At 42.0% G+C, this 18081-nt stretch overlaps 1 protein-coding gene across 8 annotated transcripts in view; it reads right to left on the bottom strand.

Annotated features, from left to right (window-relative positions):
• Positions 1-3619: 3619 nt before the first annotated feature.
• The window catches only part of LOC119455842 (phosphatidylinositol 4-phosphate 5-kinase type-1 alpha-like), an 83229-nt gene continuing 68767 nt past the window's right edge, over positions 3620-18081 (bottom strand). For 4 of the 8 annotated variants that reach the window (XM_037717341.2, XM_037717335.2, XM_037717336.2 and 1 more), the window contains one exon: positions 3620-7496. In XM_037717341.2, coding sequence (XP_037573269.1) covers positions 7437-7496 — 60 coding nt within the window. In that variant the 3' untranslated portion in view covers positions 3620-7436. Of the gene's footprint in view, positions 7497-8879; positions 8894-15389; positions 15522-18081 lie in introns of all 8 variants that reach the window. The other 4 variants (XR_007467536.1, XR_007467535.1, XM_049669354.1 and 1 more) reach the window with 4 other exon arrangements.

The following is an 18081-nucleotide window of genomic DNA, read 5'->3' as shown; positions in this document are numbered from 1 at the left end:
TATCGCTATCGGCATTTCAATATGGCCACCTCCTACGCACTTCGAGTACAGTGTACTATACTTCGAGCCTAGCTCCCGCAGCTTCGACCATGTGCTGTAGTACGTGTGCTTAGGCATTGTCTACCAATTTGGTTAAACAGCGAATGTTAAGTTTATACGGCCGATAAAACTATCCTTACATCGTGTAGCTGTCTGCTAATTTGCTGTCGCAATCGATGCTTCGTCTTTCGGGCGACACTGGTACTTTTTTGTTCATCGCAACTTTAGTGTATTGCGAGTAAATCTTGAGCGATAGTTGCATTTCTGTATGTGCGCGGTATTGTAAAGGATTTCCCCCCTCTCTTTTGGTCACAGAAAACGGGTGCGCGTTACAATCGAGGGCGCGTTAGAATTGAGTAAATACGGTAAACGTTTCTCTTTCGAATTTCCGTGCCGAACCTGCATATAACGAAATCCTCTTTATAACGAAGTTTTCGGGAATTTGTCAATTTCTTTATATCCAGGTTTAACTGTACAATAACTCTAGTCGGCTGAGTCGGTTGCTGCTCACAGCGCGGCCGCCGTATCGTGAAAGCGATCTGCGATGTGGACGAAGTGCGGGCCTCATCTTGAAAGCGATCTGCGATGGGGACAAAGTGCATGCGCCGAGTGCCAGTAGCTTCGTATGCGCTGCGCTTTCGACGTTTAGTTCGCGTTGAAGCGAGACGAGAGACAGCGCGAAGGTCAGTTTGCCCGCTGCTGCTCGCGCGCTTTCTTACTCCGGCGTTTTCACAGCGAGTTTCCGCGGTCACCGAGCGAGATGCGTTCATGTTTATCTGTGCGCGCGTGACATCGTGCGTCTATTTAGTTAGTAAGCGAATGTTTGCAACTTTATAAGGTCCATTAATATACTATCCTTGCTTCGTATAGATCTCTAATTTGCTACCGCAATCGATGCAATTCGCCTTTCAGGCGAAACTGCGACTTTTTAATTATATACTTATCACCTATTTGGACAGCGAGGATTTCATTTCGGGCCTATCCGCGACGCACTGTAGCAGACGACATGCGGTCGGCTGCACTAAGAACTTACGGTCTTAGAAATTTTTTCCAGTGACTCTAACGGTCAGCGCAGTGGGAGCCGCTTGTGGGCCGCACCTGCACTGCCACAGGGCAGTTCCTGCCGAAACAAGAAGTTTCGCCTTCCGCCGCTTGCATCCTCACAAGTTCCGTGCGGCTGTCTAATCATCTTTGAAAACACAAAAGCAGCGTTGCTAGTTATTACATAAGGGCGGCAGGATGGGCTCGGATAAAATATATCATTTATACCGGTCCCTAATGGTTCACTATGTGTGATTGATAATCAGGTCTGGTAAATTCAAATACACGTTTTCAGCTTCTTTAAATGCAATGGTAATTCACAGTCCTCATGTAGGTAGTTTTAATGCGTTCGAATTCTTATAGGTATTTCAAGCACTTTCCGACAGATTCGGGCGCAGACATTTCGGCAGCGCTACTAGGTGGCGCACCATGTCCCGAAAAAAGCGCGAGAGGAGCCGCATGATGCGTTTCTTAGCGCTCACACGCACCAGCGCGCCATGCATTTCGGAGGTCACGCGCAAGCTCCGCGGCGACGACGCCAGATGGCGGTGAGTGTTCTTAGGGAAGCGCGAAAGGGGAACTCTGATGCAATACACCCCTCGTACATACGAGTACCTCGTTTCGACGGTGGCAATACGTGGTGTCGCTATATTGATTCAATGCTAACCCATCACGTGCCGCGTCGACTATCATCCCAAAGGGTTCTGCCGCAATATTTTCTCCCTTCAAATACTTCAAAAAAGCCCACAAAATTTACTCGAATCACGTCACTGCAGATAAATTATATATGCCCAGACATCATTTGCAATAAGAAAAAAAAAACAAATCAATCCGTTCAATGATTAAACTAATTACAAAACAACTTACTCATTCTAAACTTTACGGCACATGTTTATACTGAAAAGTTGAAAGGAACCGTCATAACATAAAAGTCTAATTACGGGTTTCCACATTTCAATATATGACCATGTAGACCAAAATAACCGTTGTCAAATTATTCCTTCAATTAATGTACCCGATAACGCACAAGACACCGCGAAGCGCGGCGCGCCGTCCCACTTAATTCTCTGTGGTGTAAAAGTGTTGCATAAAATGAAGCTGACGTCGCACTTCGACGTTCCCTCGATCCGATTTCGAATGGCGCTTGGCGCAACTCCAGATTGGTTGCAGTCGCTTCAGCAGCAGGGGCGAGACGGATTTGTCGTGTGGTATGGTGAACATTTTATTACAACTCACTGGGCGTGCGTAATCTGTTAAAACGAACGAATAATTTGACGCGTCATTTCGGTTTAAGTGGCAATTTTGAAATTTAGAAAACTGTAACTAGACTTTTATGGCCATTCCCTTCATTTCCGATATAAACGTGCGCCGCAAATTTTAATAAAAGGTTAATGGATGTAATTATTTTATTTGTGAACGTACTGCGATATAGTCTGTCCTGCAAATGATGTCCGCCTGGGCAGGTAATTCGTATGTATGGACATCAGTGATAATATATGAACAGAGAGTAAGGGGGCTTGGGACACGGACACGCTTTTGTTCTTGAGCAGAGGGTAAAAAAAAAAAAAAAAAAAGTGACATTTTTTTTAAGCCGCCATAAAAAAAATGTTCATGGGAAAGGGGCCTTCGCCACGCTATTGGCAATTTCTAGCCGCCGAGTGGGTGGAGACTATGAATATAGGGTACTAGAATATTATAAATACGGAGAGCCGAGTACAGAGCAGCTAGTGGCCAGGGCCTGACGAGGGCGTCACTATAGAAGCTACCAAACAATGCACCGAAAGGTCCAGCAGCCATAAGCCTTACTATTATCCAAGGGCCAACGCGCATATACACCCCAAATAGAGGGAGGGGCGGCGTCGGAGGCTTGCCGAGGCTAGCTGCCCGACGTAATCCCCGAGTCTTTTTCCTTCCTCCATGTATACTATCATCGACACATCTTTCATCTAACCCTCCCCCCCCCCCCCCCCCCCCCCACAAAGTAATCGAACGAAGTGATAACCTAGGGCTCTGAAGCAAGTTTGCATTTTTCCAAAGATTGCACCCCATAAACATGTGCTACAATGCAGGTAATACATTACAGCCCTGTTGATACATGCATCAGAATTGCTTGCCAAGTGCCTTTATACAAACTGCAAACTCCAAACTCACTTCACTTTTGTTAAAGAAATAAAGAATACACTTTTATTAATCAATTTTTACCTTCGGCGATATATAACTATGGCTGTTGAAACCAGCGTTAATGTGATTTAATACGCAGAGTGGAAGCAGATTATGGTTTTGGTTATGGGTTTCAAAAGGAGTTGGTGATGACAGTAACTAAACGTGCACCATTCTCAAACAAAAATGTCTGCACAAAGCTACTTGAAATGCAGCAAAACAGCATTGCTGACCTTGCCATGCGGTGATGATGGTGAACCAACGGCGGCAGCCGGGTGCGTCTCCTCTCTCTACTAGAGTTCCCATGGACATACCAATGACATTTATTGTCACACAACTCAAGAGAAGCACAGCAGACAGAAAATGATGGCGATGCATACACTCGGTGTCCTTGCTTTATTTAACTATGTACAAAATGAAAGCAGCTGCGGAAGCGCATGGTAAACACAACTTGCTGTGATGCAAGGCAAGAGAGAGAATGGCACAGGGGCCAAGATTTGAAGAGTAAGAGCAGGTTGCCCGCAGTGCCGCATGGTATGTGGAGGGGGAAGGAGGAGTGAATCCCTCAAGAGTTATTTTCTTTACGGGACACGAAGAAGAAGAAGTCGTTAGTATGTACAATTATACTCTTGACACCTGTGACCTTGGAGCGCTTGAAAAGCCAGGGAAGAGGAGGAAGCTGGGGAGGAGGCTGGTCATTGCAAAGTGGGTTGCAGTTTCTGTGGAAGACTAGAGACGTGTCTGAAAACAGAGAAAATGTTACACCTGCATGAGCTTTGCCCGCACTGCATGCACACATCTTCTTGTTTGGTCCAAGTAATTAATTTCTAACTACCCAAATCACCAAAAAAAAAAACATGGTACAGGCCGCAACAGGAAACACATGCATCCTGTGTGTGAATTGCTCAGGCAAAAAGTAATTCCCCTTTTACGCCGAACTCCCAGTTGACCATACTGGGGGCCGCACGACACTCACTTCCAGTAACACCCAAGGAGAAGGGATAAAACATGCATTACCTTGTGTTCCCATGTGTACCTCAGCCCGATGGCACTGGGATACTTTAAAGAAACACAAGAAATGACCTAACCTACTAATGCAGTTTGGCTTAAAATGCAGGAAAGGTGAAATGGGCAACAAAAATTGAAGATTCGTAGCAAGATTGAATGCAGTTTTTGTTCATGCATCAAATTTCAGCTCATTTGGTGATAATTCCTTGGTACAAATATAAAAGTTATTTCATTAGCTCAAACATTTCTGGAATGTATCTGTCTAAAAAAAATGACAATGTAAAACTGGATGCAACTGTTCATGATAAAATCTGCAGAGATTTGTAATCTGCTCTAAATAAAATGGGAGGTTAGAAAACCCAAAGCCAGCTTCATCATGCAAGTGGCGAGGGAAAAAAAGCAGCTGTTAATGCAGCTGCATTTTGTAAACCAGCGGCTGGTAGTAGATGCAGCATTCAGAAAGGAAAAACTGAAAACTGTCAACCAAAGGCACCAAGACACACTACTGCTCTCTACGTGACTCACCCAATCTAGACCTGGAGATTGCAGTTATGAGGGGGAGAAAAAAGCACAGGTTTGTGAGTCAGCCATCGTGACGAACTCGGTGGACATCTAATGCAAGTACAGCAGCAGCATGACCATTTATTTTTTCCACTGCTTTGTGAGAAAAGCAGACAAGTCTCTGCCACTGCACATATTCAATCGAGATTTAACGAAATGGTGCACGCCAAATTGCATAGCTATCACGAATTTGTTTGAAATAAAGTTGAATTAAAAGAGCCACTCAACCAGCCCACACATGCTATGCCGACACAATTCCATTGTTTATAGCTAACTCGTCGAAGTTCTGCATAGTAAACAATACAGTACGTGAAAATTTGCCTCACAGCTTAATGCAAGCACAGTTTCGCTACAAATAAGAGTAGGAAAGAAAACGAAATACACATTTAATATATGTCTCTCTCCTTAAAAGGACAGAGAAATCGTAACAACCAGAGGCAGCACTTGTGAGTGACAATAGTAGAGAAAATTCGTGCACAGTTAACTTAACATCAACTATGCATGCCACAAAAGTGAAAAAGAGAAGATACCTTTTATTTTACATCGGGAAGATTGCAATTGTAACATCACTATTTCATGCACTTTTAAAAGGCTTCTGCAACTTGCACGGCACATTGCACTGATTAAAAGACTAAAAACAGGTAGACACACTAGCACCTTTGTTCCACTCAGTTTGCGAACAGCCTCAAGGGTACGTATGTTACACATCACTCGGGGGAGACATTGGCTGAGAAGGCTTGAAGTGCACATTTGTGAAACTAAATATATCTGCTAAGGTCAAGCTGAGCTGGCACTTTTCTGTGACACATACGGAGAGGATGCCTAGGCCTCTATCACTATACACACAAATCGGACAATAAGTAAAGGCGGACAACATTCATGGCACAGTGAAGTGATAGCCTACATGGTGACAGCAGTCTCTGTACACGGATCACATGGTGCAAACAACTGGGGACGACAATAGGTAGTATAATACATGCTCTCACCCCCCCCCCCCCCCCCCACCGTGTACCTATAGATAACAGCAGTATTGCGTTGCAATGCTGAAGGCATTTTCAAAACGACGACAACACTAACACAAAGCCAACTGTTCATATAGATCGTCAATCACTGGCTACTGATGCTTAAACTGCGTTCACTTTTGCTCCTTCACCACTGCTTCAAAACTGCCCACCACGGTTCAGTGTCTTACTGCCTCCAACCGTAAGAAAGTTGTGATTAAAGGGAAAATTAGAAGTGTTTCCACAGTGAAATTTTTTTAAAATCAAATCAAATACGTATATTAAATATATAGGTTTGCAATGCCATTTAACTTCTGAAAGTAAAAAAAAACAAAGTGGGGGAAATAAAACAAGGGATAGTAAATTTTGTTTCTTTCAATATAGTCAATGCTATTGACAGTCTGTTCAACTAAGCAGCTTGCAAGAGAGCAAATAGTGAAAGTCTTGTCATGGAAAAGTGAAGCGGCCAGTGAACCATATTCATGAACCTTTATCGACAGCAGGCAGGCTTAAATGATCATAGTAATAACCCCATACATTCAGCCATAGTCAAATATTTCAAGTAATCAATTTTCTCAAACTGAGTACACCGATACAAAACAAAACTGTTCCGAATGATATTTGAAATTTAGAACATTCCCACACCCCTAATAGAATGCTACAGCAAGCACAACTGCGAAAAACAAAAAAGAATGCACAGCTCCTTGGTATCTAGTGTAGGCCACAACAGAAGACAGCTAGTTGCACAAGAAAACTCATGACAAAACCACATAGTGCAAAAAAGACCGACTTCAGAAGGAAGTGAACAGGTCTATAGCTTTGGTGCCTTGTTGCCTTTTCTTGCTTTTATGTCTCTTTTTCTCACCACAATTTCATCACGATAAGTTAACAAACCTTCCCAAGCCTGCTTTTCCTGACACGATGACTTCGCTAATCACCTAAGGTGGACTGAAGCAGCAGTGCTACACAGAATGACTGTGACCACGAACATAAAGACAAAGGACAGTGAATTAACTGAGGTGAACTTCCAGTGTGGGAGACAAAAAACAATCATAAGCATATGCAATTAAAAAACAACAAAAAGTGAGGACAGCTCCATCCCTGAAGAAAACAGAGACCACACATGTATCCTATACAATGTCAGACAAACTATACAGCAAAACAATCTCGCTGTCAAGGCCCGAGACAGCACAGTCAGCAGTTGCACAAGCTTTTCATTCATATTTTTTCATCACGTGACCATGAGTAGAACTTCAGGCAGGCTGCAGATGCATGGCTGATCGTGATGTGTCACACGCTGTTAGTTGATCAAGATGCTGTGCCGATTAGTGGTTTGTTCGTAGAGACTTCGGCGGAATCAACAAAGACAAGCAGACAAGAAGCTAATAATAATAAAAAATAAAATAAAGGGGGCGAATGAATATAACATTAAACACTGATACATCGAAAAAGTATCCAGCATCGTCAGGTTGGGTAGGGAGGGCGCACGAGGCCAGGGGCGTAAACGACACGGAACACGCACACACATGCAGGCCGATGGTGGTTCCTCTTGATGCCACCAACACTACAGCACACAGAGAACAGTCGTTCACAAGGCGGGCCTTTTTTGTTTGTTTTTCTCTTCGCTCAATCCTCGTTAATGGGATTAAGGAGGTCGTGGCGTACAGAGGCAGTGCTGGCCACTGGCTGCAACGAGAGAAAATGGCCGGTGAGAGATGCGACGCCCCGACTTCCGCCGTTCCGGTGGCCATGCAACATGCTGGATATGAACAAGCTGGTAAGGTGGAGCTAGGATCCCTCTGTCACTACAAACAGGCAGGCAGACTTTCAAGGGCAGTAAGGGCTTGACATGCCCAATGCTCAATGGCCCGTGGCATTCAATTTGGCGCAGGCACAATGCAGGCGAAGTGGAAACACTGCCTTGACTAAGTGCATCCAATGACTCAATTAGGGGAATTGTCAATAATCCTAATGATTTCTCATCCATTAGGGGAGTCATAAAAGAGGTGCCACCACCGAGAAATGGAAGACACCACTGCCGCTTCTTCTTAAAGTTCATTAATTTGCACTGCTCCGACCAATATAGCAAGCTTGATTGCATGAATTAAAATGAATTTTTCTTCCTCTTTAAGTTGTGCCTGCCATGCAGTGCTTTAACAAGCACTGAAACAAAAAGGACAACCTCCAAATGGCATCTGCTGAAGATGTACTGATCTCACCGTCAGGGAGAACAACAAATCTTCACAGCAGCAGGTGCTCCGCAATTTATCTTGGGACTGCCTTTGTATCGCACCGCAATGTAGTACAGCAAGGTCCAATGCTACCACTTTATTGCTCTCTTAGTCTTGTTTCTCTGCCTCATTCAAGCAGGCAAAATGGCAGGCACATTATCCAGGACAACATATTCATGCATACATCATAACACAATGCTCATGATCCAAACACGAGCTGAAACATGCAGGCAATTGTAGCATTCTCACAGCTTATTTATATTCAATTGATAAATTCTCATGCACTGTAATGTAAACAGTAGTCCCTGACAAATGTCTCAAAACATGCACATGCTTTAGCACCAATTGCACGGCATGATAAAAAATGGAGGCATGGAAGTGTACAGTAAAAAGCGGAAACACAAAAGTATATTAAAAGCATTTTGTTAAATATATCTTAATCATGGTCAGCCATAGTGACAAATGATATATAAAACAAAAAGTCAAAAAGCATATTTCACGCCTTTAACACAGTTTAACCCGCAAGAAACTTTAAGCGCAGTAAGATGAGGGACGAAGAAAATGACACACAACACTCCGTCTCTCATCCTTATAGTGCGCTAGGTTCTTACGAGAATGAAATACGAACTAGCCCACCTTTCCATTCTACTGCAATACAGTTTAACCCGCCCACCTCCCTAATATATAACCACTGTTTAAGAACTCTGGGAACTTGCATTAACACCTTAATACTTTTTACGTACAACCTACTGAAAAAAAAAAGTTCCCACAAGCAAAGAATCTCTTGTTAACTCTGTAATGCCCAGGCCATGTTAATGCCACACGAAAAGTTCCTTACTTGATCTCCAATGGCTGTTCAAGAACAAAGAAAAATAAATGCATTAGCAAAAGAAAGAATTCATATACTGTAAAAAATGTTTGCCATATCAATATACCTTACTGCATCATGTAGCTGTGCTGTGAGAAATTACATTATCTATATAAGTTGTGACAAAAGGTACAGTCCTTGCTGAGACCACAAAAAGAGATAATTAGTATGTATGTCTCTCTTTCTTGTCCCATCCTCTGCACTGTTTTCATTCTAAACCCCATGTACCATCTAGCCCAACAGCAAACTCTCTTATTGTTACCCAATGGGCAGTTCATGCAATTCTGCATATGTGGACATATCACTGGCAGGATGCTGAAAATGCTGGCAAGAGTTGCTCATGCACTGTGCCACGTTTCTTGGTCTCTTCACACAGTTCCTGCAGTGATCTTTTTAATAACAGCTGGGAAAGGGGTCACAAATGATAAAGTGGGGGGTTTCTTGACCGACAGAGAAATGAATACAGACTGAAAGAAAGGCAAATAGTTTGTATATAAGGCTTGACACGGTGGACATTACAGAATTAAAGCATCCCACATAAGCAAACGTGCACAAAAAGAAGGGTATTACAAAATAACATACAGGGCTAGACGGACAATAACACGGCCAGCCAAGAAGGCGGGAAGACACACAAGGACCAAACAATCTTACAATGACTTCGATGTGCTAGAAACTACCTTTTCAATGTTGAGACACTAATCGGAATATGTATTTTAAGCCACATGATTCCCTATATAGGCTGCCCAATATATATTCTCATGGAATGCACAGACCTTGGATCTGCTGACAGCAAGGAAGTGCATAATCAGCAGAACCATTGCTCAGCATGTTCTAATAAGAGCCATCAGTGATGATTTTGGGCTATCCATTGGAAGTGCTGAGACTAAGGGTGAGTTCAGACTATGCTCTTAAGTTGTGTGCTTCCTCACTAGTGCTGCACGCTTTGTGTGATTGCCTGCACAAGTTAAAGAATTGCTGTATCAAGAGCACTGAAGCAATGCGGCACTGCAAGTGCCGCATTGCTTCCCATTGCTTTCAAGCTACAATGGAAAGTGTCCTGAGCTATAGTGACTGAAGCATACAATCTGGCTGATAATGCTAGCGATTCTCAGCAGAGTGAGCTGATCATACTGCTAGCTGCAAGCTCACACACTGTTGTAGACAGATTGGAGGTCTAACTAAGGCACTCAGTATGACCTGCACCATGGAAGCACACACTCAAACACATTCGGAGGTTGGACAACAGTGCTGGTTAGCTTTCACACTTCACATAACTGATGTAGTAAAGAAAAATTATGTTGCAAGCTCAGGAAATTAGGTATACGGCCAAGTCAAAATAACCATTTTATTGTTTCAAGCTAAATGTAAAACCATCGTTTGCAACAGGTTTCTATAAATACATGTACTAAAATAAAGCATTAGGTGAGCTTGAGTGTATACTATTTATAATGTACAGCCTGAAAAAGGATGTGAAGAAGGATTTTACGAAAAAGTCTGCGCTCATTTTATCAGCGCACTTGAGAGATTGCAACAGCTTTTCATATTGGAAAGCATGCACAACTGTGTGTGAGACAGCCATCTACCACCCCAACGAAAGATGCATTTGCTTGTCTTGATCACGCATAACTACACCTGTTCTCATGTGCCTTTTTACAGTAGAATCTCGGTAAACGGAAATTGCTTAAAACGGAATTGCCACTTAAACAAAACAACAGCCTTTTGTTTGATTGGTTTTGCATTAAGGCAATGCAAAAAAAAAAAAAGTGTTTTACAAAACCACATTTTTTTTCTAACTCCAAGTAAATGGAACTAAATATATTACCAAAAATGAAGCTGCCAATTTCAGAGGCATCGCGGCAGGCATCATTGCTTGCGTTTTTATTTTTCGGGCTTTCTCAACGGTTTTCTATGTTATCGCCAAGGTGGCTTTTGCTGGCTTTTGTTGGTGCCATGCTTAGTGTGGCTCTACTGTCGTTGTGGCTTGATGTGGTTTCTTTGTGTTGGCAATGTCGATGAGCTGTGATTTTCCCTAGCATTTCCGATGGTGGCACAGAAACGGCTTCACAATGCACTCATGCAGGAGACGAAGATGCAAAGTTATTGATGACTTCGAGAGTGGTAGCTCCACTAAAACGTCAATATAAAAAAAATGACTAAATGACTCTTTCTTGTAATAATGTATTGTACAGCAGCTACGAGCAAGTAGAAATTTTTAGAGAAGAAGCTGTCTCATCACATCTGCTAAACCAATTATCTGCTGCTGGCAATAAAGTATCTGCCCCTTTCAAAAGAGCATCTTGTGTGCCCTTCAGCTCAATCTCACGATAAATGGAACTCGTGATAAATGGAACTTATTTATCTGGTCTCTTAAGATTCCGTTTAACAAAAGTCAGCCATACTTTTAATTATCGTTTTGGTTGTTTAAATTTGTTTCACAATGTATGTTGCTTAAAAATATATTTTTCAGTAAACCTTCAATTGTAAAATAGCACTCGTGTACTCCTGCTATTCCTTGCCTGTGTCTCCCTTTTCATTTACTAGATAATGAATTTTTGCATCTACTTCATGAAACAAAAGCAAGAATACCTTGCAGAATTTGCCCAGTTCTTTACTCTATTTGTTCCTATCATTATTGCTCTTTGGCTTGATCAGAGCATGTCAGAGAGATGTGTGTTGATCGCTGTGTTTTGCATGTACAACGAAACAGTGAAATTTTCTCCTATCCACCATAGAATGTAATCGGCTGATGCCGAGCAGTAGAACAATTCATTTTAAAGAATGCTTTTGTGTACCTTGCATGCTGCAGGTCATAGTGAGTGTGATAGTACAATCCTCCAGAGTGCGGACAACAATACTTGCAGTAAAGCAGCTGCAGAATAGAGTGCCATGAGTGCTTTCAAGAACCATCTAAGCTTTAACATAATATGTTAGTAAATGACATTATGTCTATCCTTTTTTATCTTTCATCACAAGATAGTTTTCGAAACTGTGCTGCCAGCCAATGTGGAAGCTGTGTGGTTATTCTGGACCTTTCTAAGGCAAATAAACATTTGAGTGATAAGGTGCCAGCTGCTTTTCTTCTTCGTTACTATTTAAAATACTGCCAATTGGTGTATATTACACAATGGCCATTCTATCCTAATAGCCCTAGTCAACTGGCACACATAGAGAAGCGAAAGTTTGAAAATACCTGGCACCAAGCTCATCAGCTGCTTAATGCACAAAATTTTCATGGACATACTAATTAGATGCGCAAGTTTAATAACAAAGTTAACTGCATATGTTGCATGGTCATTAAGTCTACTCAATAGCAAAGACTGAATACCTCTTCAGCTGCTACGCAGCCACAAGAAAAGCTGTTCTCTGACTCCACTCTTCTAAAAAAAGTTCGAACCTCGCCCTTCCTGTTTTTCCTCAAAAACCCAACAAATCTTTCAAATCAACCTCCTAGCACTACATAACATTAACAAGTGTCAAAGCAGAAAAGCAAGACGATTAGTTTATAAAGATTAAAACAATTGGAAAGAATGGACTGTACGTCAAAGGAACACTTGCAGAAAGAATGGTAAATGCAGAACCAAAGTGAACCCAGTAGAATCAACAAAGTGACAAACACAGTTGACAAGAGACAGACATTGATACAGGTGGTTAATACAAACGAAAACAAGTAACAAAAACAAAGGACAGCAGCAGTTCAGTGAGCTGTGGTTGCATCTTTAGATCAGTCTTACGGTCAGGACCCTGTGGCAATGAATGGTCGCCGACTACCATAGCTACACGACAATAACCCAAGATCTTGTGAAACTGCTAGTCGAACAGGCACCTTGTGTAATACAGGGAACCATGCTCCAAATGTAATGCATGATTTTTACAGTGAATCTGTGGTGTCTCTATAGTATTGCCCAACTTGCAACATTGAATATCAAAACAGCCAAGCATTACAACTATGGCGTGGTCCTTGCTGCACTCAGCATTGATTAAGTCTACTTTCTCCTGCTCTGCCCACGTTGCCACTTGCACCTCGCTTTCTTTACTGAAGGTAAAGAAATGCAGTACAGCAGCCTTCATTGTGCCGTGGCCCACAATGTGCAAACCAGCAGTGACAAGAGTTGATGGCACTTTCTATGACGTGTTGTTGCTAAATGTTGCACAGAAGATTTTGAATTTTTTTCCCCTTTATCCTTCAATATGTGTCAAGCTCATCAACAAGATGACAAAACTGTGCAGAAAAGCCAGCCTCTATAGATTAAGCTATTGGGGTTAAACCTCCCAAAGCAACACAGGAGCTATGAGAGAGACTGTAGTGGCAGTCTCAGGATTAACATTTGACCACTTAAGAGTTCTTTGATGGGCACCCAATGTACGATACCGGCACCATTTTCGCATTCTGCCCCCACCAAAATGGAGCTGCGTTGACTGGGAATCAAACCTGCAAGCTTGTGTTCAGTAGTGAATTTGTCACAGCCTTTGAGCCATCACAAAGGACTCTCTATGCTGCAAGAATTGCACACGTGGCGGAGGAAGGATACAATAGCACACTGCAGTCCTAAGGGCTGGTTGCACAGTTCACAACCAGGGTGCACACCCAGTCTCCATAGAGCCTTATGTACTGGCTGACCACTTAAGCCGCAGTGGCTTTTCATATGCCTGCCGACTGGTTAGTGCATACCACAATCAATTTTTGTCGCATAAAGGCTAACTGCACCACCTCAACTCGTGGTTAGGCCAATATATGCCACACTATGCCGCAAAAGCCCTTCCACCTTATTAGAAAGTGCACAGACCGGTCGACTAATGATTACGACTTCGATGCGAGTGCGGCGATGCCTATATGAATAAGCACTGAAAATGCACAAAGGCGTGGTGGCAGCCTCAGCAAAGAACATAACCACTAATGGGCAGTATGACTTATTGCTGCTAACCCTATCATGATAAGCCCTCTTCAACTATCTGCTCAGCAGCACATGAGGTGTAGTGTGAAATGCAGCTGTAAGTGTGCAGCACGCTTTTAATAGACGACAAACCAAACGTGCTGCCATTTTATGAAGCCTCTTTGTACATGTGATTCAACATGTTTTAATGCTAAATAAATGTTCCACTTTCTCTGCAAGGTCCAACATGGTGGCTGAGGGATGCATTCATCACTGAAATATTCAGAGCGTCTCTAGGCATAATGCACCATTCTACCTTGCTGGCTCATGAAAGCTTCGCTTTTATAGATCCCCGCAGTGTGTAGGATCTGCATAATTCTTTGCTTTCTGGTTCATGAAAAGCACTCCACCTCCCCCCCCTTGTCCCCGCCCACAGTATATTCATGCAACAATGGTATCTGCACACTTAATTTACCTTTTGCAAAAGTTAGGTAAACTGAGGACAATTTTGTCACCACAGCTCACTGCAATGCACAGACACAAAAAAACATACACATGTAAGAACAACACAGAAGTGGGAAGGTATCCTGGCACGACAAGGCAACAAATACACAGAAAGATGCAAAAACCAAGATGCTGTAAACTTTGTTTTCAACATGTAAGTAGGAGAAGGAAGTAGACAGTCCCAAAAAGAAAAAAAGAAGACAGCACAAAGAAACAAGCTGACATGAAAAAAAAAGCAAGTTAAAGTGAAAAAAAAAAAAAAGCAGGAGAAAGAAACAATTTTGTAACAGGTGCTAATTGTGCATAGACGACTCCATCTAAGCAATATGCATCAAGCTTAACGCAAGGATTTCTGCTCGTTAAAGGCAATGCTCTGGCTCTAGTGTGCAGTTTAAAATAAGTGACCATAAATTTTATATAAGAGGTTAATAGTTTGATGATAGTAAGTTCTGGGTCAAAGTGCAGAGAGAAGATTAACTGAAGGATTACCACAGGCCTTGTATGCCTTGCTCATTAAGCAATAAGTGAAAGTTTACGTAAAAGGTAAATTCTGTATAATATAGTAGTAGCAGAAGTAGTAATAGAAGGACACTATTGTAGGAGCCCTAATAATATGACCATATTGCTAAAGTTACCCTAGCCTTGAGAACCAAGCGAAGTTACATATATGTATTCCTACATATTTTCAGCTAAATGTGGCGCCTGGTGCCAGTGTGCTCATCATTTGTTATGTGATAACTGCACACTTATTGTGGCTCAAATGTTACCACACGTATCTGTTTTAACTGGTAACTACATTGAGCACGCTTTGGCCAGGATTACTGCACAGTGTTGTGTGGCAGAATTCGTTGGAAATATCGAAGCTTCTAAGCAAGTAAACCCACAGTTTCAGATCGGATAATTTTTTACGCTCCATTTACAAGTGTGCCGTCTAGAATGCAGCTGTCTAAGCAGCAAAATCTGAAATACCACGCATTAATGACTTTGAACAACCATTCTTGGTCTTGTAAATGAAGCTACAATAAACATGTAAGTGCAGGCAAAAAAAAAACACCAAGCATGTGATGTATGCGTGGAGTAAAAAAGTAAAGCCTGCACTACCAACCGAAGTGGCCGCACGGCCAAAATGTGCAAAGGCAGCGAAAGCCTGGCAATGCTCAAGGTTTTTGCTTTTGTACTGGCCTGAGTGCATCAGTCACACTGACGTTTCCATGACAACGAGTGGTCCACCCTGTGGCTAAAGCAAGTGAAGGAGACAACAGAGACAATTAACTGCAGTGTCCACCAGCAGCAGTGTCTAATCAACACCAGCTATGCAATCAGCGTTGCCTGAGGCAAGTTGCTTGAACAAAAGCTATGACGCAGTAAATATGTGTGGTACTTCTTTTATACGGTTGCAGCCACAAATCAGATGTGATCCAAGATTTTTAATACACAACATAATAGCACCAATACAGACTGCAGTTCTGCTGAGAAATGCCATTATGCAAATGCTATTTTTCCAACTGCTCCATGCATGTATGATTTAGAAGGGCCAAAACATCCAAACACAAGCACATTGAACACAGCGTGACTTTGTGCCAAAAGTGATGTCAAGGTAATAGGATGTGGTGGTGATCATGTAGTATCACAAACCCACCAATCACAGCCCTGTAAAATATTTTCAAACCACAAAGCGCCACTTAAATAAAGCCGAGGAGTACACCTAGAGTGACTCTAAATGCACACCGAGCCATTGTTCTGTGCCACCAAATCAGTCCTTCTCTTTACTTTATTTGATGCATTGCTTACTGTGTTACATGCAGAAAGAACCTTGGTTGGGGGTACTTCACTGTCTTTGTTCTGGAAATGCAGAGCATTCACACTCGCCCCCTCTCCTTTCACAGTGTCTTAATATTTTTTCATTGAATGCAAATATGTGTTGAGAGAGGCAAAATAGATGGATTGATTTGGCAGTGCAGGGAGATGACATAACACGCTCAGCTTTTTTATGCCTTGCTCATTAATCATTAAGTGAAAGTATTACATAAGGGGTAAATGCTGTAAAATATAGTAATAGCATAGTAGTAATAAATAATAATTGGTAATCGGATGTGGCCAGCATGGTCATGGCATGGCCAACACCCACTACACAAAGCTTACTGGCATGTGCATTTGCGGTTTGTGTCTTGGATCACCACCTCTCGAATCCAAGATGTCACTTTCAGCATGAAGCCATTGCTGCATTTAGTGGCACCCTTAAGTAGTTGCATTAAGAACAATTCAATTATTTCCTGCAGGCCTGATGTGCATGTGATTTCATCTGACTCTGGGCTATGAAGTGAGCAGTGTTGGTGCATACTGTCTGCATTGCATGGCATTCTTTCAGAATTTAAGTTAGCCTCTTCACAAAAGGACAGACAGTACAAAGTGCTTATATGCTTCAGCCCACAGCCCATTGTGGGCATGCCAGCCTTAACTATGTGAGAGGTTTATTTTTATTTATTTATTTCAAGATATTTATTTTGTGTGAGGTGTGACGTATTTATAGGTGTGAGGTGCATCCCAAAAGTTGAGCTCATATGAAGGCTGTGCGGTTTCACTGTAGCGGTGAGTTACTATTGCCCCAAGCAAACTCAGTATTATCCAAATCGAAGTAGTGTCACAACAGAAAACAAACTAGCAGCTGTATGGCATTTGCTTAACTACACTAGGGCACACACATCGTCAGACATACAACTGCAACTTGTTTCAAGCAACTTGCCTTGTGAAAAGACTAGTTACATCACAGAGCACATGCAGTTAAAAAGTTGAGGCAGTGCTAATGACAGAAGTGGAACAGACTGCTCAGAGAGACATGACTACATTGGAAGGCTGCAGTGCCTAAACTACATTTCATGTCACGTGCAGTTTAGCTCCTAGGTTTAGTCAAGTTTTAGAGAAGAAGAAATTGAGCACATAAAACAGACATTCAAGCGGGGGGAAAAAAAGACATGAAAGGAGACATCTGTGTGCTTTAACCTAAAGCTCTGGATCTTAGTGTAGCATTTGCAACTTTTTAGGTGCTAAAAAACTGTGTTGAAGAGCCACTCGACACATATATCAAAAGCAATTCAATAGTTTCAAATTAAACCTAGCTACAATAAATTTTTGAATGGGGAAATTTACTGCTTACTGAAATACTGATGCCAACAAATTTTCATGAATCAAACAAAAATGCCAGTGCCCTTATAGTATTTGCCCGATTTGCAACAATAGATAGTAAGACAGCCAAGCATTACAACTATGACATGGTCACTGAGTGGCAGGTGCTAGTACGTAAGTGCTAGTTTTCAAGTTTATGATTTGCTAGCTACATAAGTTGAAGAGTATATATTGAAAGCAGCACAGCATGAATTTTGAAACACAAAAGCAAGGTAGAAAGCCGACAAGGGTCAGGCATCAGACATCAACAAACAAAAGCCTTACATACTTCATTCTCAAAAGTGTCCTTGCAGATTTTCTTTTGGTACATGCCATACTAGCATTACAAATTACAGACAGGACACAGTTCTGCACAATGGCTATCACTCTCTAGGTCAACAAAGAAACAAGCGCAAAAGGTACACAGTCATGAGTGTTTCTGCAATGGTCTTGAGATTTAGTCCGTTGGCTAAGAATAGGAAATTATTCAGTTCATTGCATAAGAACGGCTAACGTTTAAAATTAAAGCCAGAGACAATGTTGATGCTGGCTTCTGATGCTGACCATAAACAAGGTAGAATGCTTGTCTAACAAAAATCACACAATAATAAGCCCTTTTGCTAGCAAAAGAAATA

The sequence above is a fragment of the Dermacentor silvarum genome, chromosome 6 (genome assembly GCF_013339745.2).
Source record: "Dermacentor silvarum isolate Dsil-2018 chromosome 6, BIME_Dsil_1.4, whole genome shotgun sequence".
NCBI classification, from domain to species: domain Eukaryota; kingdom Metazoa; phylum Arthropoda; class Arachnida; order Ixodida; family Ixodidae; genus Dermacentor; species Dermacentor silvarum.
Note: the sequence above shows the minus strand (reverse complement) of the source record. Positions and strands in the feature narration are given on the sequence as shown.